General features: G+C 40.5%; 1 protein-coding gene across 5 annotated transcripts; it reads left to right on the plus strand.

Annotated features, from left to right (window-relative positions):
• The first annotated feature begins 3839 nt into the window (after window positions 1-3839).
• akna (AT-hook transcription factor) lies at window positions 3840-24522 on the plus strand. Of its 5 annotated transcripts, none has more exons than XM_037117023.1 (24): window positions 3840-3995; window positions 10132-10740; window positions 11850-12606; window positions 12714-13017; window positions 14184-14258; window positions 15587-15721; window positions 16779-16935; window positions 17191-17291; window positions 17405-17464; window positions 17542-17660; window positions 17777-17948; window positions 19101-19249; window positions 19451-19615; window positions 19940-20180; window positions 20790-20896; window positions 21050-21312; window positions 21402-21552; window positions 22058-22195; window positions 22300-22439; window positions 22651-22776; window positions 22996-23112; window positions 23303-23398; window positions 23673-23817; window positions 24145-24522. In XM_037117023.1, the coding sequence occupies exons 2-24, from the start codon at window positions 10365-10367 to the stop codon at window positions 24395-24397; spliced, it is 4347 nt and encodes a 1448-aa protein (XP_036972918.1). In that variant the 5' UTR covers window positions 3840-3995; window positions 10132-10364; the 3' UTR covers window positions 24398-24522. The 5 variants fall into 5 exon arrangements, with proteins under 5 accessions (XP_036972918.1, XP_036972921.1, XP_036972920.1 ...); XM_037117026.1 differs by having other exon boundaries at window positions 21050-21285; XM_037117025.1 differs by having other exon boundaries at window positions 15590-15721.
• The last annotated feature ends 508 nt before the right edge of the window (window positions 24523-25030 follow it).

The following is a 25030-nucleotide window of genomic DNA, read 5'->3' on the forward strand; positions in this document are numbered from 1 at the left end:
ATTTGTGACATCATAAATAGTTTGGATGCCAATCCTGGTCCAATATTCAGCAAGTGTGATGTGGAAACTCGAAGCCTCCATTACAAATACACTGAGAATGGACTTTACATGGATGCTATAAACAATGCAATAAGATGTGTTTTTACATGCACCAAATCGTAATATAACTTTTTTAACGTATGTACATAGTGGCTCCACCCGCTGTGTAGAGTCTTATCTGCCAGTAATATATTCAGAAGTTGTTTGTTTTTTTCGACTTTATTGAGAAAAGTCACCTATTCATTCATTCGCTGACCCTCATTGTGTCTCGAGAACAGTGTTTGTGTTCCTGGTTCAGTGGATTCCAGCTGTCTGTCTCTTGTCAAACACTTTGAATAACTTGATGTTTCGAGCCTGTCAACCACCAGCAATCCTTAAATCTTTCAAAATCTCCAGTGAAACAGTTGTATTAGGTCTGTGCTGCCACTGCCATGTTTCTGTCCCTCCAAGAAGCAACATCGCCTGATTTTACACTCATGTGAGATAAACATGTGCAAAAGGATCTATCCATTCTAACCATAGAGAAACAATTAGATTCGGTGTTTACATGCATGAATATTTTCTTATTGAATGGGTTGTCAGAGGTTTACAGCACTCCTCCAGATCGGATTGAAAATTAATTCAGAGCAGGACGAACCTGTTTTCTCTCGACCCTCTTTTTCGGATTATATTTTTATTCTTTCTGGGTTATTTGTGAAATATTAGTGAAGCAGTGTGTGTGTGTGTGTGTGTGTGTGTGTGTGTGTGTGTGTGTGTGTGTGTGTGTGCCATGATAACTGTGTGGAGGGAATCTTTAATGCTGCATTTTATGATGACATTCAGTGTTTGCCCCTCTCCCTTTTCAACATGACAGTATGTCCCTGTATTTAAAGCCGGGCCTACAAATAAATTGTTTTCCCAGCGTGGTGTGGAAGCGCTTCACTGGTCTTATCATGTCCCTGACCTCGACCCCATCCAACATCTTTATGATGAACGAGAACGTCGACTGTGACCTCATCACCCAACATCAGTCATGGACTCACTAACACTTTGGTGGCTTTATAGGAGCGAATCTCTGCAGTCAGGTTCCAAAATGATGTTGGAAGTCTTCCCAGAGGAGCGGAGACTGTAAGGACATCATCTTCTTCAGCACTAACACTGGTGTAATGGGTAAATGTCTGCGTACATTTGGCCACCCTGTGCTTTTGCTCACACATTATTCCATTCCTATTAAATTCAATCTCCTGTCCTTTCAGGGTCCATATAGATTAATTTCAGTTCGGCATGATTTGTTATCGCTGTTCCTTTTGCAAAGTAAGGATTCGGCAGCGTCAGCAAAATGCACCCACCGAGACTTCAACAAAAGCGCTGCTTTCATACTGTAGGTGGGCAATACTGAAGTGAATTGTTCCATTTTCTAAACCGCTTATCTTGCTCATGGTTGCACTGGAGCTGTGGCGAACAGTGTGTGAGAGGCAGGGTGTGCTGGACAGGACAGCATCCCACCCAGAGTCCGGAGGGGTGCGATGGGATGAGTTTACAGGCAGCTGACGACAGCTGCAGCAGTGAATGGTTAAGTTACTTTTTCAGTCTTTGTGACTGTGTTGTGTTTACTCTGTATTTAGAGCATGGCAAAGCCCTTTGAGGCAAATAATTATTTATGATTTGGGGCTGTAAACAAAAAAACTGACTGAACTTTATTCATTTATTGAGCAAATTTGCCAAACATTCCAGATTCTTAAAAGTGAGGATTCTCTGTTTTTCTCAGTTTTATATCCTTGTAATTTTAATATATTTTGGGTTCAGACAGCAATGTGAAGATGTTCATTTGGGCTCTGGGAAATTAAAATGGCCATACAGGTTCCACAGATTCATAGATAATGAATATATTAATTGGTGGCAGCTTTAATTTAAAATCGGCTTAACCTGTCCGACTGGGTCTCTAGGCTGTTTCAAAAACATTTCCTGATTTAAAAAATCTGCATGTCACCAGCTTGTTTCTCTGATGGCTGCACTGCACCAAGATGATTATCCTGTAGGGTGCTGACTTTTTGTTGAATTTGTTTGGTATATTTCAGTTTGTTAATCATCAGAAAACAGCTTTGACATGTATTTTTCCTGGTGCAGCAGCATCTTTGGCTCTGTCTGTGTATAAAACTGTTAGATGTGAACCTCTGCCAACCAGATCTGCCTATGACCTGCTGATTCAGCCCCTCAGGCAGTGATCTCTGGGACATGCAGACCAGGTTCTGGGTCAGTGCCAGTGATCATATAATAGTCTGCCAAAAAGCAATCTGCGGTTTTCCTTGTGTGAAGGTAGAGTTTTAGATCATGGCAGGATTCTGTTTCTGAGATAAGAAAGGGCTGATTGATGTCATCTCTCTCTCTCTCTCTCTCTCTCTCTCTCTCTCTCTCTCTCTCTCTGTTTGTTTCAGGTGCAACCACTTTCTCCTCTGTTTGATGTGTGATTTAAATGTATTTCACCAAACCTGGATAAAGACTACATTCATTTTAATATCAAAAAGAAATGCTAATGAAAGTAATTGCTAAAAACTGATCATGGAACTATGAAAGATGATGAAATCTCTGGAACACATCCTGTGTTAATGTGATGTGCGCACGCCTTATTATTGCATGCACATGTAAGCCTGTTGCTTTGTTCTTAATTACTCTGAGCACTGAGCCATTACAAAGCTTGTCGTGGGATGACGTGGAGGGGTGACACTTTCTGCATATCATTGACCTCCAGGTGACATAAATCACTTTGTTCTCATTTGTACTGTAATAGAGCAATAATGTACGAAGTCGTCTGCCAGGATGGATAGGTTTTACTATTCCGTGACTTTTTTTTTTTCTTTACTGTTATTATTTTTGTTTAGGCCTAACTGTACCTAAAGGATTTCATTATATGTTTTGAAACCAAAATATTGAAGTTTTTCAGCACATTTAAATGCCATTTTATGCCAAGTCATGTGTTATTGCTGAACCTGTAATTCGTAAATTAAATCACTGGCATTCATCTGCTTTATAGTACAACAGCCTACAGTTTTCTTCAAAGTTCAGCACCACACTTTTTTTTGTTTCATAGTGTGAAGGGGCTGCCTGGAGGAAGGGAAGCTGATTATATAAAAGTTATTCAGTTATGTTTTTTGTTTTTATGTTGTTGTTTTTAACAACATATTTAAAACTTTTGATAAAGAATTTAAGAAGTTTGAAAAGTATTTGAACATTTAAAAAAAAAAAAAAAACATTTTTAATTCCCTTGCTAAATGTCTCAACAATTTTTTTTGGTTAATTTAATGAATGTGTTTTATCTACTTTTCCCAAACTTTATCTAAAACACTTTTTTGGACCATTTGTATCTCTTTTACATGTGTATGTATATCGAACATTAATAAAGTAAATGAAATTTTGCTCCCTTAAACCTATACACAAGGAGAAACAGAGGGGAAATATACTAATAATAGTCCACTGGGATGAGACAGATACATTGGGAAATGGCGCCCTCTTGTGGTGTTTCGATTGAACCGCCACCGCCCACTGTTGTATCCCCAAAATATCAATCGCTTAGACCCGCCTCTGAGCGGCCTATTGACCAATCACCACTCCCTCTTTTGCTTCAAGCTGTACATGGGTATTTTTTTTCCCTGTGCTTCGTCTGTCAGGTAACACCACCCTACCGAACTTCACAAATCAAGTGATTATGTTTGCCTTAGGATTAGTAAAGGTAACCGTAGGGCCAGAGCCACTGTTTGGGAAAAGGAGAGATTTGAAGGCGGTCTGTTAAAAGTGAAAGAAATGCCTGACATATCAAACTCAGGTCTCAGAGTTTCCCATTATATTTTGCTTCGGGTTGGTAGTTACTCTGCCAGCCAAAATCAGTGCCACACTCCACGAGACAGATAATTACCCTCATAAATATCAGAAACCTCGGCATCATTTGGGGAAATAAGTCATGCAACTCCTTCGGAATTAAGGTACCAACACTCGTGGCTGAAATTCATCTCAATGTGGGCTGTTTGTGTTTGTTTTGATGTTCAAAGTTGGTCACAGTGAAGGTAACCACGACCAACTTCGGAGGCTGGCACCGACTTAGTAACGTTAGCTAGCTTAACGTTACAGTTACAGCCGTTCGTTTGACGTTAACACACTCCGCTCTTCAAATGAGACAAACACGTTGCTGAATGTCGTTGTTTAAGGAATGTGTGGTCGTTAAAGTGCCCGAGGAAACCTCAGTGTAATAACCCTGTTCACAGTCGGTGGTTTGTTGTGGTGTGTGCCATGGTGACATAGGGGTGGGTCTTCGGTGGCAAGTTTTGCGGTTTTCAAGACAACCGACCCCTCAGAGAACTCTAACCTGTGTGCGTTAGTCTAGTGAAAACTCTGTCCGCTGAGTCGATGAAGTAAATGTGTCTGATATAGCAGGTAAGTTTGTAATGCAATGTTGTTTATGCAAGTGTTAACAAATTTACCTCACCATCACATGAGTGAAATGTAACGTTATGTGTGCATTGTCCTCAGAACAGTATGCTTTGCTCTGCCCTGTGTTCCTCAGCCCACCAGCCCGACTGGTTGGACTTGGTTGTTCGCAGATGTTACTTGGATGTTGTTGAGCAAGTCTGTGTTGAGGTCATCTTGAGTTGAATTTACCTGAGCTTCTGGTTGTTGCAAAGCATGGGGCATGTGTTCACACAGCCTGTGTACAGCCTATATGGGCCCTATTCTTCACCCTTAATGCTCGCTTACCTGAAACTGTGGATCAGACAGAGACTGTTGGCTTCACTTGTTTCCTCACACATCTCTCAGGGCAATAGATGGCGTTTTCACATGGTCTGTGCAGGAAACTGGATGTAGCATAACAGAGAAAGCAACTGGCTGCACCAATCTGCACAGACAGTGTGACCTCTGATGATTAACACTGTATGTATTCGCTAGCAAAAGTTGCTGGAAAACACTTGCTGTGGGTGGAGTTCCCTTCCAGGCATTTCAGTGCTTTTTTCAAGAAAACAGATATTTTCTAAACATAAGTCAAACTTTTTGATTACCTCAATTTGAAGATGATTAAGTATATATATATATATTTTTTATTTTATTTTATTTTATTTTTTTACAAACCCTCCCCTTCCATCTAACAAATTATGCTGGACATCTCAACCACAGTGTTTGATTTTGTCTGCACACAAAGTACAAGACAGCCTGAAATTGTAAATGTAAATGAACAGGATCTGATTGTTTTAATTCTCTGGTCTAAGGACACATATCAGTGTTTTCCAAAAGATACTCTGTTTTTGCTGCACTTATAGCAGTTATTCCCTGACAGATATTAAGCAAGGCTTTGTATCTGTGAGAAAATTGTATTTGACCCGTCTGATGTTGACAATAAAGGACAGTCCAATAGCTATTAATTGGAAATTTACATTATGAAACGATACATAATTTCCATTAAACTTTATTAATTTTTTAATACACAAAAAGCAAATCAAAGTTCTTAAAAGTGTTAGAAATGATTGAAAATCCAACAACAGTCCAGGACTAAGGTCACGATAACATGCTGCAATTTTTGTTCAACCAACAGTCCTAAGGGTTACTGAGATATTGAATTTACCGTCATACAGAACAGAACAAAACATCAAATCCTCACATTTGAGAAGCTGGAGGCAGAGACAATTTTGCTTGTTAAATTACTTCATAGTTAATTGATTATCAACATCGTTCAGTATTTTATCTAGTAATCAATCATGCACCTATCCATTTCAAGAGTATTTTAAACAATCACACAGTTTATTCAGTCACCAGCCCCCCTCTGCACAGTGTCTGCTGTGTCCTCAGCTCTGTCTCTGCCTCCTAAGCAGATTAGTTGTCATATCTTAGTCACTAGTCCGTCCTGAACAGCTCACTGTTGCTCAGGCTCCATCTACGCTTCTGTTCACTGTGCTCAGTATTCAACCGGTAGCACCATGTAATGTCCCTGTTGGCGGGGCTGACAGGTTTGTCGGCTCTGTAAAGGACCGTAGAGCCCGGCAGAAATTCTCCCTCCATCTCTTTTGTCTCTCTCTGTCTTTTATTGCTACACCTTCGCCCCACCTGTCCATCTCGGATGCAGCCTTAGCTCACCTGACAGTCAGGTGATTACAGTCCTGCTGCTGTATGTCTGTCTGTCTGTGAGGAGCTGAGCTAGTCTCCTGTCCTGGATGTATGCTGATGATCATTGTCTGTTTACAATCAGTGTGAAGCCCCCTATAAGGGCTTTAGAGCAGCTTAATTCCCCCCCATCTGGCAGCTGAGATAAATCCTTCACTCCCCCGGGACTGAACAGGGAGCATGAGCCGAGCGACAGGTGAGTTGTTTCTTTGCGTCATTCTCACCAAAGAGAAGCTCAGAATACCAACACATACGGCAAACATTGAGTGTTTCTAAATCTGGAAATGGCTTAGATTTCACTAGAGGTTTGTTGTTGTTGTGTTCTTGTCTTCTGTATTTGTTCTGAATCTAGTGACTGCCGTCCACACACTGTAAAAGCCCAACATGTCTGTGTGTGTGAGAGAGAAACACAGCAGCACCCAAAATGGACTGAGTTTTGTAAAAGTTGGCAGAGCTGGGACTGCTGATTATAAGCAGAAATAGAAGAAGCATTCAGAACCTACTTAAACTGGCAACAAACAATTTTTTAGCTTTAACTATTCAGTATAAGGGCAATTTAGATTGATTCCCTATAAATCTCACTATTGGGGTACAATCTTATCTGTCACCAGGCACAAAATCTCCCTGGATGGATCAACAGTCAGGATGGCAGCATTGTGGCACTTCTACCTTCTCTAACATCTCCAGTATAGACTAAATGAGTAAATAAACTCTTGTTTTGTCCCGTGTTGTTGCTACTTAGAGGAGAAGGCAGGAATGATCTGGTTGTCTTCATGATAGCAGCACCAGCGGTAATACCTGTGGATGCTAACAGGAGTTGCTAACATAAACTAATGATGGACTTTAAGAACTGCACAGAAGTTCCACAGGATCCCTTTAAATAGAAGTTGAATACCACAGTGCAAAATACTCATGTTCTTTGGTCTAAGTTTTGCTGTAGTAAAACTACATTTGGGGCGTCACAGTCGTGCAGTGGTTAGCACTGTCGACTCATGGCAAGAGGCTCTAATCTGCTGCCTGGCTTGGGCCTTTCTTTGTGGCAAGTTCTTGTTCTGCCCGTTTCCCCATGGGTTTCCTGTGTGCTCTGGCTTCTTCCAGCAGTCTAAAGACATGTGTTGGTGACTGGTTAATTGGAGACCCAAAAACAGACAGTTGGTATTACTGAGGTGGCAGCTGTAGGTACCAAACAGTACCCAGCCTTAGTTTGCATTGTTTACCATGTTATAGCTGATTGTGGTGGAACTAATTTAAGCTAATTTGTACACTGTTGGCAGTTTTAACAATAACAATGCGTCATGTTTTACGAGCTTGTCTTATATGTAAGATCTTGATTTGAAACCTGCTACCATGAATATCAGGTAACTGTAGCAAAAACAAAGCATAATACTTACTAAAATACTAAAATATAAGGGAGTACATGGTACATAGTTGCATAAAATGAAACATTCAAGTAAAGATTTTGCTCAAGTACTTATGTAATATAATTACTTTTCACCACTGGATAAAAAGTTTAAATCAGTCACAGTTCTGCACATCTTTTCATTCTTGTCTTCTCTCAGAGTTAATTCCGCGTCTTGAGTCTCTGGAGATTCCTGCGTGTTAGAGCAGGAAACGGGAAATGAATAAATAATGTCATAATTATACCATGCGCTCTAACTCTTTCTGTTGTGAAGTTATTGTTTTTCTCAACATGCTGTACCTCTTCAATTAGTTTATCCACCGAGCTGTGTGCTCTCAGTCTTTGTGGTCTACTTTAAATGCATGGTGAGTTTACCATGTCGGCCAGCGCAGAGACTCACTGCTCATTTGTGTATGAAAGGGTTGTAGAGAGAGCACGATGTGAGTCTGTTAGTCATACACACTGAGCCCCATGTTTGTTTCTACCAGTCAGAACAAGTGTTTGTGAAAGCACAGACGTGTGTATGGATTTGTGAGCAAAAAACATACTGTCCTGGTTTGTGTGTTAGAGGATTGCGTGTCGGATGAGAGGCACTGTTAAAAGTACCAGACTGATAATCTTCTTGCAGCAATCTGCGATGTTGATGAAAGAAGCAAACACGCTTAGTGACCACTTTTCTTAATGAGAGTCTGCGTGCTACTGTACAGAATGCACTGAAGTTTCTGCTTATTTTAATTCTAATTTAATTGCATTAAGTTAAAAGCACCTTTCTCTGTTAATGACACTTATTAATGTCTTTTTTTAACTGCTGGCTGTTTCAAAACTGCTTCAAAAACCAGAACAGTGTAATGCAGAGAGTAAATACAAACCTTACCAAATAGCTTATTCTTATTTGTAATCCCTGAGACACATGCTTTGTCAACCACCATTATAATGATGTTGGTTCAGAAAAGTGTACCTGTGTTCAGGAAAATGCACTGTGATTTAAAAACTTCAAATGATAATCACATTAAGGGACATAATTGCAGGAACCTGCTAAAAAAGTGTATCGAGATAGACTTGATGTCTTTTTATGACATTTGAGAATTTGTTGTTTTAAAGGGTTATGCATAAATCCATGTATTATGTTGTCACTGGGCTGAGGCACAGGCAGTGAAGCTGTAACACGGAGCGTAAAGACTTGTCAGAGATGTTTTATCGCAGACTCTAAAAAGAATAGCTCTTGTTCATGTTGTGAAGTTGCCATAGTGAGCGGCGCAGCTCAAGGCAGATACATGGGGGACTTGAACTAGCAGTCTCATCCGAGCTCTGTTACATGTATGATATGATAGAGAATGTAATTGCTGAGTGGTGCAACCTGATAGCCCAGGATTTGAGCAGGGGGCAATAAAATGAATGCTTTTCTGTTGTGTAGACTAACACAGAGTTCATGTCACCATGGAAACAAGTTGTTAAGCACTACACCTCACACAAAATGTAACATCAACACAATTACCACATTCAAGTCCACAATGACTTAAATAACCCACATTAAGTAACACAGGAAGAGGCAGTAAAATACATTTGTTGGCTTTTATAGAAAAATGTCAATATTTTATTCCATTTTTGTTGACACAAGGAAAAAATGAGGGCATACAATTATAGATTTCTATTGAGGTTGGACTTTTCATGGCTAGTAGCAGAAAAGAGCAGAACAACTGTTTTAATCATTACATATCACACTTTCTTAGAAACATGAACAAAATCATGTCTGTCCATCTGTCACTGTGCTGTAGCAAAGAAAGATTAAGTAAGAAAGCGCAAGTGGTACCTGTGTCAATACTGAAAATCAGTATCAAAACCATTTCAAATATTTAGAATTGCTATTTCTAGAAGAAAATCAGTATTTTTTGCAATACCACAATTAGTTAGAAATTAAAATTACAACAATAAAGTGGCAAATATTTGCAACCAAATGATAAATTAATTGACTAATATAATCAGAATTAAAGTACTACATTATAACAAAACTTAAATTGAAAAAAAAACAACACTATTCATCTAAGATACTTATATTTTGACCCTTTTAAGGGACTTTTATTTTGTTTTTAATAACAGCGACACTGCTAAAAACAACTGCACATTACTACAGTGAAATAAATATTAAACATTACACAACTTTAAGCTTCTATTGAATCAGTAGCCTGATTGTTTTTTTTATACCAACCTCTGGCTTGGAGCTGGTTTGTGTTTTGTAACAGCAGTCTGTCATCTATAATAAATCATTTAACTGCACATAAAACCATTCCCAGCATACCGTGTCAAGTTTAAGCAGTTTTAGGGTAGTTTGCGCTGAATTTGCAGTATTGTATCAGGATATGACCACCCAATTCACATCACAGTTTTCTCGAGCTTATTCTTCAAATAGCTTATTTTGTCTGACCACCTGTCCAAAGCCCAAAGACATTCAATTTGCACTCCTACAAGACAAAGAAAGCAAAACATTTCACATTTAGAATCCATCAGACATTAGTATTTTTTTTTTGTGTGTGTGTGTTTAGATACCAAACGGCTGTTGTTTTTTCCTGTTTCAGGAATTTCATCTCAAGAAATCTCCTCTTCCTCAAAACTGAAGTCCGAGTCCTCCTTAGCTGCACCTCTTGGCTGTTAGCAGCTTACTGACATGATCCGGGATCTGTAAACTTCTGTAGCCATGTCTTTGAAAGTGCACCGCACTGCTGAGCTGGGTCAACAAGAAAGGATGCAAAGGGTTCCTGTGCCTGGCTGAGACCACAACTTAAGAGACAACAATTGGCTGAAGGGGTGAATGGAGACAAGAAAAAGCACCACAGCAGGGGTTCTTTTCTGGACCCCTGCCCCGGCCCACACCTCACCCAGCAGCTCTGTAATATCTGAGGATTTGTGGGAGGATGAGGATGACGAACAGGCAGGTAAGGATGCTGACTTTGTCAGCCAAATGGACGAGAATGGCATCATTGGACTGTCGGAAGCACTGGAGCATGTGGAGTTGGTGGAAGATGCAGAATATGATCCAAACTTTTACCCTGGACGGCGAACCACAGAGGAGCCTGATCTTTGTAGGCATGAGGTGGGTACACCACATGAGGAGCTGAGTTACAACCTGAGTGAACATCTGTCCCACTCTGAATCACCAGGAGAGGATGGACAAATACTGTCACCATGTGAGTCTATTATTATGTATAATGTATGTATGTATTATTTAACCTTGACTCAAGTATTTCTTAGCAATAACATTGTAGTTGCTATACTAATGCTGTTAACGTACCATACCCCTTGATTTACCAATCTGTGCACATGAACCACAACTTTCTCATACCCTTCTTCACACCCATTTTACAAACCATTAAATTGTGTCATATTAGTTCAGATACTTTTTTTGAGGGTTTTTTTTTTTTTTGAGTCTACAGGTCCAGCCAACAATCATTTCTAATTTTTTATTGTACTGCACACAACACATTGCTTATATTGTCTGACCACCGCTCCACAATCTAAAGATATAGAATTTATTATCAGAAAACTATAGTATAGTAATCCTGACAGTTGAGAAACTGGAAGAGCAGAATGTGTGACATTTTGTCATCTTTGCTCAAAAAATGACCTAAACTATTAATCAGTTGTCAAAATAGTTTAATACTTTTCTGTCAAATCGACTAATCTTTTTAGCTGTTATCCATCACAGTGACTATCATAAGTGATACTGTCCAGACTGTTCTTGTGTGGTTGAAATGTTTTATTGCATTTTCATTGTATTTATAGTTTGTGGTTACAGTTTGACACAGTAGAAGAAAAGAAGAAATCCCTCAGTGCACCACTTCTGATGCTCACTGTGATAGATAACGTAACTCATGCAAGTTTCAAGAGTCTGTTGATGTTCATTCCAATCATTAATAAAGGAACGCTGGTGGCTGCCTGCTACAGTAGGGAAAATACATGTTATCTAGCTGTAAAGTACTATACGTACTGTAATTTATTTCCCCTTTGAGACGTCCCCCACACATGGCTAAGACATACAAATACTATGCATTGAGTACTGATTTGTGGCTTCTATTTGACAAAAAAATAAAATGAAAATTCTTAGAATTATTCCTCTCCTTCACTGAAAAGTTCAGATTCTGTACATCTGAAAATGTTGTTGATTTCAATTGAATGATAAATGCACAATGTTTCCTACACCACTAAAAAATTCCATTCTCAGTGTGTGTGTCCTTGCATATATCATTCTGTGCCCCACTTCTACAAATTTCCTGATCTTTTCCTGTTTTTTTGGCAGATGATGACTTGATAGGCAGCTTCACAGCTCAGGCAGTGGATGAGGACGCGCAGGGTATCGGGTGCCTTCTTGAGAGAGACAAATACTTGGACATGACAGAGATGGGAAAAGATGGAAAGGAGGCGGGTAAGAGGAGTGACCGGAAGAGAAAGATAATTGAACACAGTAGCACTTTAGGAGAGCTTAGAACTCATTATGGATTGGCAGAAAGCTCTTCGCCATATTGTAGTGCTCACCTGCAAGCCATGGAACCTGCTGGAGACTCCAGTCATCGCTGCCAAACATCCCATCCTGCCTCACCCGTCACAGCCTCCTCTTTAGCCCACCTGCTCCGCTTCACTGCTGAGGAGATGGCTGCTTGCCCGAGGATTGAAGCTGAAACTTTTCCAGAGATCAGCTTCACAGAAAGTCTTCCAGATTCACACAGGAGCCACAGAAGCCTCAAGTCCAGTCCTCGTCCCGAAATAAAACTCACGGCCTTTACTCGGCCAGCCTCCACAATTTCTGTTGAAGTCACATCAAATCATTACAGTGGGGTAAATAATGGGCCTTCAACGGGATCATTTAAGTCAGACAAGCATGACAAACAGCCCACTCCATCACCAAGGAAGATGAAGCAGCAGTCCCCTAGAGCTGCATATTCATCTGGTTCCCTCGGCACAGACTCCTTAAAATGTAAACATCAGACCTCAAGTCCAGACAGAGAGCTGAGGACACCCAGAGCCAGAAGTAATGCTGCTGAAGTGGATGAACCCAGGTGAGCCAGTTATGTTGTCGCCCTTTAATCCATCCCAGATTTTAAAAAATACATATGTACATCAGTTTTATAAACAACACTAACTATGAATTGTATTGTGTTTCCAGTAAAGGGTCTTTGAGCTTCCGCACACCAGACTTCTCCAAAGTGGAGCCCAAGGTCCGTTTTCCCAAAGCTGGTTACAAGCCCCCCAAAAGCAGACGCTCTTTCAAAAGGGACTCCCTGTCACCAGAGCCCCCCTTGGTGTTTAAATCCCCTGCTGACATTGTGAAAGAAGTCCTGCTCAACATCCCCGATGGATCTCCTGCCCCGCAAGATTCTTACACACTACCAGCCAGTGCCCCCGACTTCACGGTGCCTCAGGAGTTCAGATCCCCCCGGCACGCCACCACACTGCTCGAACAGCTGCAGGTACGAGAGGAGACTAAAACAAAGTCCTCACCACTTAGCAACCATCTTGGCAACACCCCTGGGCAGTTATTTCAGGCTTACAACACCAGGTCCCTTTCTGAATGAATGCGGAGAAAACCATAACTTCACTTTCACTTGTCAAGAATAACTGCATGTGTGGAATCACCAGTCCAATCTGATAAGATCAGACTCAAATGTTTTGTGACTTTGTCCAAAAGATTATGTTTAAAATGCTTTTTTGCTTCAAATGCGAAAAGTTGAAAATGTATTGCAGGATACCATGAAACAAACATTATATTGATACAACCTGTGAGACATAAATGATACTGTGTAGAACTTTGAACAAGGAGCTCATGATGCAGAGTTTCATGCAAGCTTTTTCACATTTTCCCAACCTTTGTTTTATTTTTCCAGGGCTCTCGCAGGTCTTTGAAAACTTTGTTGGTGTTTGGGGGAAAAATCAAGGCCTTAAAAGCATTTGAAAATAGACATAAAATGACATCAGCATTTGATAGTACTAGAATTTATGTGTTTTGTGCAACAATACAAAGAGCAGTTCTTTTGATTTTTTTTTTAGCTTATCATGTTCTTCTGTCTGCATGTGTGTCTCACACTGTCTCTGCCTCGTTGTCAGTTTTGTAAGAATAATTAACCTTGGTCCATGTCTCAAGCAGTATAGTGTTGGGTCTTCGATTTTGAGGGAATTTGGCCTGCAGTGTCCTTGAATTTGATGAGTAAGAAAGTGTGAGAAGCTTGATTTTATCAAAATCCTAGTAATTTGTGTCTTTGGCTCAATGCAGACTTACTTACACAAACTATTGGCAAAAAGTTAGGTGCACATGATTGTCTTAGATTTCTGTGTTTACTATGGCATTAAGATTTGACTGAATTGGAGCTAGGGGCCCAAACAATAAACAGCCCCTGGGTGTGCATGCGTTTTTTTAATCTATTGTGTTTATTTGTGACAGATTTATGAATTATTCCGAATAATTCCTGACTCCCTCTCAATTCTCACGGCCCTCTTATTATTTTTTTCTGTCCAACTCAGCGCTCGTCCGTTTTTTCATTCCTCACCTAATGCTCTCATTTCTTTTCACTCTCTGTCCTTTGTCTCATTTCTTATTTCCTCTGCCTCTCCCTCTCCTCTCCCTCTCCTCTCGCTGCAGGAGCAGTACAACACACTGCTGACTAAGTACGCTGAAGCAGAGAACACCATTGATCGTCTGCGTCTGGAAGCCAAGGTAATAAATCTAGAAATCCAGCTATAATTTGCCTCTATCTAATGGTGTGCAGTAGTCCAGGGCTCTAAAAAATAGTGCACATTGGTGGCATACAGATTTATCATTGGCTCAGTTTTAAGGGACTATAACACCTCCATGTTAAGAGAACGCTTCAAAATGATGGAAAGTTTATTTTCTCAAGCATTGTGAATACATTATTTAGTCAATTTCGTAGGACAGATGATACGGATGTTAAACGGTAATACCAGACGCATTTATGCAAAGATAGGGCTTTTATTGAAATCATGGAACAGAACTGAAAACAGTAGTTTTTTCTAAATAGAACTTGATATTAAGAGTCATGTCAAACAAAAGTGGTGGCACAGAGTTTCCAGTATACTGGGAACCAAGAAAGAGGCCTCTATAAAACCCACCCCGGCCTAAGGCCGCATAGAAAAATAAATAGTCAACTATAAAGAAGATCCTCTTGTGACCAGACTCTTTCAGCTGATCTCAGTTGTCCCTTTGTGTGTGTTTTGTGTTCATGTTGTGGTTAATACTTTTAGCACTCAGTCACAATCAACTGTTATGCTGCGCTAGAACAGACAGACTATGGAGTACTGCAGGCATGCGTTATTTTTGGAGACTAACCTGGAAGTTAGCATTGGCCCGGTTCCCTCGACAAAAAGGCAATCAGATTTTTTATCGGATTTGAGATTATTGGGGGAAAAAATCTCTGAGGCAAGTACAAGTTTATACTTACACCACTTTTGTGATTTTTGAAGTGTAAATGAAATTGGCTGAAAAAAAAAGCTAATGCTAGGCTATAAATGAAATACTTGTGTTTCATGACTTCAGCGTCACCACCAGTAATTGTCTCACTACACCATACTAAACACACTTGTGGAATATTGACTTTTGTATTTTATGTAGAGTAAAATGTGATCTCTTGAGCTTTTTTTAAACTAAGACCTCATTTCAGTCATCTGAACAAAAAAAGGCATTGAACAAACCGTTTGACTTCAAGATGAGAGAATCGGAAGTGCAGAATGCTAACTTATTTCCAGGTCTCAGTCTCAGTCTCTTCTTCTCAGTGCAGCAGGACTCATTCCTGCTGATAAATAAATAAATAATGATAGTGATATGTCTGTTGATAAATATATCAAGCTGTGCAATAGAAGCCAACAAGAGATCAGAAACACAACAATAGAATTATTACATGATTACATTTTAAGAAAGGATCTAGTGAAACTTGTTTGAAAAGGGGGCATTTATGAAATAAAGCTGCAGATGATCATTACTTTATTTCAGATTTATATTCAAATATTTATTTCCTTTTTGTGATCCAGCAGCCCAGACAATGTCAGCACGGCACAGGCAGAGCGCTACAGTACATCAGAGCAAACGCTAAGCAATTTCAGAAAAGTGGGAGAGGAAATGAGGAGAAAGAAATGAAGGAGAAGGAGAGACAGGAGTGTTGTGAAGTAGGTTCTTGTAAGAATTATTGGCCCACTTGTGTTGGAGCAACAGTGCTCCACAATCAGCGCCAATTAAAATCAGCTTACAGAGCTCTCCGCCTCTCCCCCACCTCCTCCACCACAACACCGAAGCACCATCTGTCTCCCCGTCCCTCTGCACGTTACATCACACAGGCAGGGTGGGAGGAGCGGCTTTACACTGAAATGAAATGTTAGATTATTCCTCTATTTTGGATGCTTGTCATCATTTTTACATTGCAGTCTCATTGTGTTATACAAAACTGCATTTTTCTTAATCTTTCAAATTAAAACCTTATAAAATTACTCAACAAAATATCTCATTCTTTTGAGTTTGGTTATGCTTCAGCGCACATTCTTTTAATCAGAAACGTGATGGTTTCTGGTCTGATTCATGATCTCAGTTTTGTTCCTTTTGTCGTTCTGTCCCGCCTTCTAGTGTCTGTATATGTGTGTGTGCACGCGCGCTTGTGTTTAAAATTGAGGTCAGTTTAAGGTCAATTTGATTTACTGCTCTGAGTGCTTATAATAGAGAGGGGCCCATTTGTTCTCATTTACATTAATTCTATATGTATGTTGACAGGGAAAGGGAAGGGCAAACAGCCAGTATGTGTTTATAGCCTTTATCACACAGTCCAGATCAACTTAACTAAGTCTTTGCTGCATTGATATGACCTTCATAAAGGAATTCTTGTTGGACGGAAAAAAAGCTGTGCTAATATATCAACAGATGTGTAAATTTATGAGTTCTAATGAAAGCAGTTGAGTCATTGATAATGGATGAAAAAAATCAGATTCCGAGTATTAATTACTGTACAGATTATGAAAGCAATATAATTCATGATTAGCGGGCTTAAGCATTATTGCATCTCCATTTTGGCCCTGAAAAAATATTAAAATCATGAAGACAAGCTGTTGTGTCATACATTTAAACTTCATCACAAAATTGCAGCTTTTTGGATATTGCACTTGATTAATTGTGCTGCCCTAATTGACATCATCATGACATGTTCATGTGTGTTCTTATTCTTCATCCCTCCACCAGGTGAACCTGTACTCTGACCCTCCGAAGCCTGGCCACTCTGTGCAGTCAGGACTGAACCAGAGAGCCTCAAGGATCATGATGCTGGATTTTCCTCAGGCTCAGAGAGCAGAGACCAATTCTGCTTCTCTTAATCCAAATGGACACAGCACTCCTCAGAGTACATCCTTCCTATTCAATATTTACCTTTTTTTGTCAAAGTCAATATTTCATACATCATCTAATCAATGAATCAGCTTCCCCTTCATCCTCCGAGTCACACTGCTCTCCTGATTTATGATTTAATGAGGATGATTTAATACAGTCTCTTAAAATTTGTATTGACATGCCCATCCAAATAAATCACTAAGGTTGCGTCATTCTGTACAATTTGCATCAAATACCATTTCTTCTTCTGCGCTTGTCCTATGGACAGGAAGTTCATCAGCCGGTCCTTCAACAAGAAGCCCAGTACCTCAGGTGGGACAGCAGCTGGCTGTAATTCTCTACATTCAAACTGACAAGTTCCTCCAGCAGGTAAAGCAGCCACTATTAAAGCTATTTACAGGGAAGAAAATCCTCACAAATCTACTGGATGATGTGACTGATGTCAGTTATCAGAGATAAAGGTTGCTGCTTTCTTCATTCAGCTGCAGACCTTTGAGGATCTTTTGAAGTGCAAGAAACTCAAACCTTTGGAAGAGGTGAAGGTGGGAGCAACAATTTATGGTTTGAAAATGTAATTGCTCAGAAGGATTACCTCCATTTAACCATCACTCTTCTTCAGGGCGTCTCACAGCTTACTGAGGGGCTCGACTCTTTAGAAAGGGGCTACCTGTTAGCGAGGGATCAGCACAAACTCCTGCAGCAGCAAGGAGCAGAAATCAGCCACTTTGACCCTGAACGGTGAGAGTGCTGTTCAAAATATAGCATAATTTGCATTTTTTAGTAAGCGCTTTTGTGCTCCCTTTCATGGTTCTGCTCTTTGATTCTTTCTGTCTGTATTTTTATGTTTGTATCAGGGAGCTGGAGGGGCTGATTTTCCAGTGTGGGCTGCGTATGGATGAGCTGAAGGAGCTGGTGGAACAGACGCAACAAGAGCAGTCCACCTGCAGAACTCCTTCCCCTTCAACTCCTCTCCCAAACTCTTCATCTGTCCCCTCTGAGGGGGGAGAAATCCTGACACAACCACAGGTACCATCAACAGCTCTGTCTATTAATGCACTCTGTATATAAAATAGATTTAACTTTTGTACCTGTCAATTTAGTGTGAAACTCTTCAGAGATATACCATGACATAAACATAATTTTTTGTAAATATTGTATACACCCACAGAGACCAAAGTTTGGAAAACAATACTATGTACTGTTTTTTGGGTAACACTTCACAATACAGCGCACAAAAATATGGGCAGTTACTCAGGAAAAATTTAGTCTCTGTGAATCAAAATAACAGCTATTTTCTTCATGAGTTGTTCTTAATGGATAACTATTAACGAGTCGATATACAAAAGCTAAAGTCTCATTCATTACTAATCACTTAATCATTAGTTACCCTTTTTGTGCTCCCAATAGAATGATACAGCATACTAAGTAGTTATTATGTGGACCTTTATTACCTCATCATTACCTTACAATCAATTACCCTTTTTAGCAATCATGAAGGGGAAGTTTGTTCTCTGGGAATTGTCATTATTTTTTAACTTTTTGCTCTGAACTAAAACTGTTTGATTTATTTTATATTAATTTTATAAGGACCTCTTTTCCCTGTTTTTGTTACAGGTGAATGATTTAATCATTTATAAAGAAAAACATGCTAAACATTTGTCCAGTTAGAGGATTTTCTGCATTTTGTGTCATTGTAAATTGGATATCTTCCTTTTTTTTGTTTTTGTTTGTGGGGAATTTGAATCATTTGACGTTACCTTGGTAATTGTAGGGGTGTATTTAACTGTTTTATAATTATTTGTGAACCAAATAATTAGATGCTAAATTAACAGTAATTAACACATTTTTTAATGCTTTTATGAGTTAAAATGCTGTCCGTTATTTCTTCCTTTATCTTTGTTCATGTAGAAGTGTTGTCCAGTAATCAACTTTTGTTGTTATTGTTGTTCTCTGGTCAGTAGAAATTACTTGGAAAATAATAGTGTAATGCTCTCCACTGTTTCCTCTGTGTAATGATTCCAACATAATGCCTAGTCTAAACAACAGGTTGTTTATACTCAGTAGCAATTACAAACGTATCTGTGCAGCTGCCAGCCAAATTGTATTCCTGCTGTGAAATGACAGGATGCAAATGCTGCCATATCAGATTTGATACAATGATCTAACTTTACTACCTAGGGCCCACCTCAGCCTTGGATGGTTGATCCAGGACAGGCAGCAGTAGAGGTGAGCTCAGTCAGTGAAGAGAGTGATGAAGAAACTCTGAATTCTCTAGACCTCAGTGCTCTGAATGAACACAGGAGGAGGGAACAAGACTTTGCGGATCAGTAAGTGGAGATTTTTTAAATAATTCATTTTGAAAGAAAACCGTGAAGAGTGACTGTCCATCAGTATTTTTGCTGTGTTGGGAGTTTTGTGTAAGGAGATATTCCCCACAATGCTTTTGATTCTTTCACTCTGTCAGAATCTCATCCTGCAGTCTAGACTTCCATTATTTCATCCTGAATGTTTTTCCTCCTTCTGTTTAGCAACCAAAGCTTCCAGGAACTTCCCAAACATATAGACCACAGCCAGAGAGAGGGAGCTCGCCCCCCTGCTGCTGGAAGAACCAACATGCAGCCTGGGGAGGAGGAGGAGGAGAGACAGAGTCAAGGAACTGGAAGCATGGATGTCACGAAAAGTCTTCTGCAGAGGTTAGTCTTCAAGAAGACATACTAGTTAGATGTCATGTTTTATTTTCTTGCTCCAGGTAGCTCTGCAGCGTCAGTGTTAATACTATTAATGATATAATATAATATTATATTTACTTTCAGGTCTTTTAATGCGTAGGTGTATTTATTTTTATTCTGAAAGGTAAAACAATGCTGCTACCTCAGCCATCTTATTGGTGAAATAAGAAATTAGGAATAAAAATGCAGCAAAAAACAGGCATTTTTCTTTAATTTGTTTATTTGAGGAATCTAATCTCAGTACCTCCACTGCTCTACAAGCTCAGTATGGTACTTCTCTGTTGACAGGAAATCAGACCATGTGGACTCTCCTCCTCCTTGCACGAGCAAACAGCAAACCAGCAGGACTAGTCCTCCTTCACGTAGGGCCTCCAGCCAGTCCACCACGTTCCCCGTTGATCCTACCAGCAGCAGAAGGTTAGAGGTGGGAAAGTCCCACAGCAGCAGCCTGAGCAGTCTGGGAGAGATCAACACATCGCAGAGGAGAAACTCCAAACTCCTAAGTGGGAGCAGCAGAGTGCTTTCTCAGGTCAGTTTGTTTTTATGAAATAGCAGTGTATCATTAATTTTAAACTGATTTAATTATCATTGAAATCATCATTAGCTTAACAACAATGTGCAGAATTTACGCCTCAGAGGGTTTTACTGAAGACTTTTGTTAGACTCAAGCTGAAGCTACACAAATAAATGCACATTTACAATTTTGCGTACTTTGTGTTGACTGTTTAAATGTAAGAAAAATGAAATAAATACTGTCAACATGTACATCCTGTATTGGCTTGTTTTTGTGAAGCCAAAAAACACTGTTCACCCTGATATGTTTCAGATGAATTAAGAGAATAGTGAAAATTGGAGATTACTATCATTATTATTATTATTGTTTATTTATTCTTACTGAACAATGTTTAAAAGCTTAAACAGTGAGCTCCCAACTACCTTTTGAATGCTTAGCAGTTAGCTGACAAGTCATATACACTTGCATAATATGATTTAAAAGATTTTACTAAAAAAAGAAATGTTGCATTAAAAGATATGATTTATTAATTCTTTGAAGGCTGTCTAGTATTAAAACAATGCTGTATCTACATTAGAGTATAAAGGTAAATGTTGTGTAACGTTTCTGTGTTGCATTGACCAGGATGGGATCATCTCTCCAGAGACGGACAGTGGGTTTGTCGGTTCAGAGAGCAGCCGTCTGACTCCTGCAGCAGCTCACAGTCCTCTCCACCAGAGGGCCTCAGAGAGGTGAGCAAGTCCCGCTCTGCTTCTGTGCCTCCTAACAGATTTACTGCACCATAAATTTGACCCTGTGTGCCATCCCCCACCGCTGTTACAAACACACACACACACACACACACAGACCATTACTAGTCTGAATTTTCCTCCATCTTGTGACAGTGTTCCGGGGCCTCAGGATGGGAAACCTCGGAGGCCTCAGACAGGCCCGATCTCAGCACCACCTCGCGCCTCCTCACCGACACACAGTCGCACGGCTATGGAGCCCAACAAGGGCTGCCAGCTCGCTTCTGAGCAGCCGAGGAGAAGTAGACAGGGGAGGAGGGGACGCACCTTCTCCTGCTCTCCACAGCGCTGGATCAGTCAGACAGAACGAAGCAGGGCTGGCAGTGAGACCAGTGAGTTTGGGCTGCAGAGTGACAGCAGTGAGTCTCCACGTTCTGTCCATCAATTGAGACAGTTTTTAAGTAACTCTTAAAACATTCTAATTCGTTAAACCTTTCTGTCTGTGCAGGTCACTGTGTGTCTGAAGACGAACAGAATGACCGGTACACAGACTCTATCAGTCCCCTCCACAGCTCCAGCCTAAGCTCCTCCCCTGCTGAGCGGCGTCACCATGGCAATTCTCTCCAAGCACTGAGCTCCAGTCAGGTGGCCAATCGCAAGTGAGTGTGTGGCAACAGCTGCAGTGCTGATAGCTGTGCAAACAGGGCCAGATTTATGTCTCCTGCAGAGACTTGCAGATGGAAATATTAATATTTTTTAAATGATTAACTCCTTAATTTATCTCACAGCATCAAGTCACACATCTCATGAGAAGCTGAACCATCTTTAATGTTTCTGTCATCATGTATTTTATTACAGAGTCGGCTGCTATTGAATATGGTTGCATATTAGGAGGTATTGTTTCCTGCATGGTGTGGATATTGCATGACCCTTGCAAAGAGTGTGTGTATGGTTGTTTGGACTGACACCTGCACTCATGGCAATTTGGTCACCTGATTATTTTCACAGTGCAGCATTTAAGTGGTCACATTTACAGGATTGTAGTATGGTTTGACCTTGGTGTGTGTGGTGGTGAAAAAAAAAACATGTACAACATGCAAACGTGACTTCCAACTGGATTATTTTGTGCAATTTTAAACACTTTTGTGTTTGTGTGTTCTGTAGTGAGGCAATCCAGACGCTGCAGGCTGAGGTGACCAGACTGAGGGAGAGACTAGAAAGCTTTCGAAGTAACAAGAAGCCTCCGAGCACTGTGAAAGCAGCTCCTTCAGCGCCGCAGAACACATCCACACCTCGTGTCAGGTTGGTTTTTATCTTCAGGGTGTTAAGCAACAGGATAGAGCTGACTAATGATCTGCTTTTTTACTTGAGCTTGAACTTTATTTGGTCTTTCTAACATTGCTTAGGTCTGGGGATAGACGTGGTGACATCAGCAGGGTAAGAGGTGACAGACAGACGGTTGATGAGGTTGATGAGTCTACACTGAGAAGAACAGCCAGAAATAGACCATCCTCTGTTCACACACGAAAACCAAAACCTGAAATTTGTGAGTTCATCTGAGTTACTCTTGACCCTTAACTCTTTACTTGAAAGATCTTTCCTAATCTAAACAATACTTACTACAAGCATATATTTAGCAAGCATATTATTATAGTACTATTGAAGGACAATGTGAATAAACAAGTATCAGATGCAGAGAAAGCATTTGTTTTTAACAATAGCAAATCATTTGATACATGTAATATTTTTGTTTTCAGTGACAGCTGCAGAGCCCTCTCCACCTCAGCCTCCACCTCTGGTGTCCAGATGTACTCAAACATCCACTGCAGCACCGGACAACTCCTGTTCACACACACACACTGTCCGCAGCAGAACACACCCCAGTAAGAAAATCCATCCCAGGAAGACCCCCAGCATGTGTGATTAAGCAATAAAGGAACTGCAGGAAAAACAAGCAGTTATCTGACTCAATTTATTTCATTGTAATGTAGTATTTTGTCCTTCTGTAACTACTCGGAAAGACGTGGCTATATGCGCTAGGAAATCTACTAGAACAGATTGTGTCCACCACACTGGAGAGTGTTTTTGTGTGTATGTTGCAGGGCAGCAGTCTGGTGTGTCTGTACAAGTGTGCCAGACAGCAGATGAACCTGACAGGGGAAGTCGGCAAGCGCCTCTTTGTCCTCAGTGTTTGTCAAGTCAACAGGGGCGAGCTGGAGGTAACGAGGCTCCTTATATGCTGAGAACAAAATGTAGTCTTTCCTTCTGTGTGTTTCTTCTTACTTGACTTTGTTTGTAAAGACACTAAAAATCCACTTGTTTGAATTAATGTGGATCCAGTGCTGCAGTTTTGTCTAGCTTAATTTGTAGTGAAGCCTTCCTAAAATCCTGCTTGTTTTTTGCTGTCAGGGCCACTTGGTGGCAACAAAGAGCCGACTCACTCCTCTCGCTGTCGTCACTGTCCTGTCTGTGGATGCCGTGACCCGTACGCAAGCACTGAGCCAGGTTAGAGATCTGTGACACTGCTCAGACACACTACAGAGCATGAATGCCTACTAATGCAGTAAAGAAGTGTGGCCAGTTATCTTTTTTTACTCCAGGCCTTTGCTCTTTGTGTTTTTGATGATGTAATCCATGAGTCGGTTGCTCAGAATCAGCAGCACAAAGTTCTGCAGAGTCACTGCACTCAGCACATGACTCAGTTCAGTCTGCAGTAAATGAAATGAGTTTAATTATCAGAAGTGTTAATGGAGCTCCTGACCTGCTCTCTGATTCACAGACTGTCGCAGAGTCTCAGACTCCCCCCCACACACCCGCCACCAACCAGCCACGTCCCCCGACGGAGCGGCGAGGAGTCGACACTTTGCAGCTGCAGCTCCAGCTACACTGCTGCAGTACATGCCAGTGTGTTCGCAGCCACTCCTGTAAGTAACGTGCCACCGCGCCTCCTGTGGTTGATTTCCCTCTGTCTTCTCTCTCCATACTAATGTTATTTCTCGCTCAGTGTTGTTTGGTCTCCCATTTCCTTAAAAATACATTTCATATGAATAAGGGGAATACACTTTGAAATAACATCTTGGAAAAAGAAAATATAATTGTATGTCAGCTACGTGACGCAGGGTTTTTTTTAACCTGGAAGTTGCTGTAAACAAATATTATGATAAGTTCTATTGTACGTTCTGTTTGTCATTCACAGTCTCGACTGAACTTTCACAGTACATTTATTGTCATTAACTTTACCCTCTCCTCAGGTTGTACTCAGCGCCCCTCTACATTTCTCCTGGCAACAGCACTGGCACATCATCAGGTGTCAGAGTTCGCGAGGAGGCGAGGGGGAGGACGAGACGCTCCCTGTCCGCGGACAAGCAGCGCTCCACGGACTCCTCTCTGAACAGAGCCATCAGAGCAGCTCGCCACATGAAGCACACGTCTGGGCACATGGCTCGCTCTCTGGCGGCTGGACTGCACTACCAGGAGCTGCTCTCTCAGTCCTGCAGCTACTAGCCTGAACTCACCCCACAGGCCGCAATGTTAACTTGAACACCGGCAGAATGAGGCTGTCCACATGACAGCAGGAGCTGACAGTGAGTGAGCACTGAAACGAGTAAATTAAAAATCTAAAATCCTTATCTTCTTTTTAACTTCTTTGGTCCCTGTGTTTGGAGAAAAAAATTGTCGCTGAATCTTCTGCTGCCTTTTTTAAAAAAAATGAATTGTCATCATTTTTTGGCAGCAGTTATGTCTCAGGTGGCCAAACATGAATGTGTTTCTTTAACAAGAATAATATTGTTTCAAAAGATGTGCTGGCATACATTGAAATGACACACTTTCTTATATGTTGTAGCACTGTAGATCAGTTTGATAAAAATGTTGTTGATCATGTTGATTTTCAAACAAATGGAGTATAGAAAGAAGTTTCTTCTTCACTGGACATATGAAGTTACAGCTGTCTTAATATGGCAGCTGTATTGAGTTATTGTAAGCTATTTATTGATCATGTGACTGTGTTTATTGATCATGCAGATTTGTTATTTTCTTAATCATTTCTAGTTTGTAAGTCTAAAGGTACGTTCAGGATTTCAGTGTTACTTTAGTTTCATTAGTAGGAACTATATTTTCCTGTTGTTACAGTTGCAT

The sequence above is a fragment of the Acanthopagrus latus genome, chromosome 12, assembly GCF_904848185.1.
Source record: "Acanthopagrus latus isolate v.2019 chromosome 12, fAcaLat1.1, whole genome shotgun sequence".
Classification (NCBI taxonomy): Eukaryota; Metazoa; Chordata; class Actinopteri; order Spariformes; family Sparidae; genus Acanthopagrus; species Acanthopagrus latus.